This window comes from Helobdella robusta (assembly GCF_000326865.2).
Source record: "Helobdella robusta unplaced genomic scaffold HELROscaffold_8, whole genome shotgun sequence".
Taxonomy (NCBI): domain Eukaryota; kingdom Metazoa; phylum Annelida; class Clitellata; order Rhynchobdellida; family Glossiphoniidae; genus Helobdella; species Helobdella robusta.
Window position 1 is genome coordinate 4,687,776 of NW_008705459.1, and position 1,113 is coordinate 4,688,888.

Genomic DNA, 1,113 nt, shown 5'->3' on the forward strand with positions numbered 1-1,113 from the left:
TTTTCACCATTTCAATCATTCACATCAGTAAAAAACTTATTTAATGTATGTACTACAGTATTATACAGTCTTAACCACAATGCCAACAGTACTAAATTGACGTCATCGAACGAACGCCTTCGAAATTTTCTGATTGGCTGGTTGAATCTGCTATATTGCTTTTTATATAAAACATATAATCTTATTAATTATTTGTATACATGGATTCTAGTTACTTTATATATATATATATATATATAAATATTATAAATTCTATATAAAGAAGTTAATTAATGCAAAATGGGCAAACAATTTCAATGAAATTTGCATTTCTGAAAACCTCGTTCCTAAATATATATATATATATATATATATATATATATATATATAAATTCATTATAATTGCAACAGTAATCAATGCTACATATGTACGCCGCAGTTCAAAATTTTCGGGGAGAATTCAAAATAGTTTGAGATCACACCTTGCTTAACATCCGATTCCAAGCCAAGCCGAGCTAAGCTGAGCCATTATGCATAGATTTATAAGCGCTTTTATAATAAAATTATGCTCGCTTTATATATATAGTATAAAAATTCCTTATAAACGCAACAGTCTTAATCAGTGCTACATATGTGCGCAAATTTTTCTGGAAGAATTCCAAATAGTTTAAGACCACACCTTGCTTAACATCCAATTCCAAGCCGAGTGGAGCCAAGCTGAGCTAATATGCATAGATTTATAAGCGCTTTTATATTAAAATTTTGCTCGCTTTGTATATATAGTATATAAATTCATTATAAACGCAACAGTAATCAGTGCTACATATGTGGGCACGCAGTTCAAATTTATAATTTATTATAAATTTTATTTGATGTTTTTTAATTAGTCAGGTCACAATCATCATCATCATCGATGTCGCAATGAAATCAAATTGAGAATTTTTTAAATTAAAAAAAGTATCTTTATTCATTTTATGATACTATTTTGTTCAATAAGATACTGTTTGATACATATAACTAGAATAAATATAACGGCCTTCGCTCACTTTCAACGGTCGAACAAGGAGCTTACTTCTGGAGGGGAGATGGAGGGTGATTTTTTATCGTTCGAGTCAAAAGTTACGATAATATATT

At 28.9% G+C, this 1,113-nt stretch overlaps 1 protein-coding gene across 1 annotated transcript in view; it reads right to left on the reverse strand.

The window, feature by feature from the left end:
- Window positions 1-1,113, reverse strand: part of HELRODRAFT_165787 (hypothetical protein) — a gene marked incomplete at both ends in the record, with an annotated part of 5,615 nt that overhangs the window by 3,211 nt on the left and 1,291 nt on the right. The window contains one exon of the mRNA XM_009032287.1: window positions 1,052-1,053. Coding sequence (XP_009030535.1) covers window positions 1,052-1,053 — 2 coding nt within the window. The remainder of the gene's footprint in view (window positions 1-1,051; window positions 1,054-1,113) is intronic.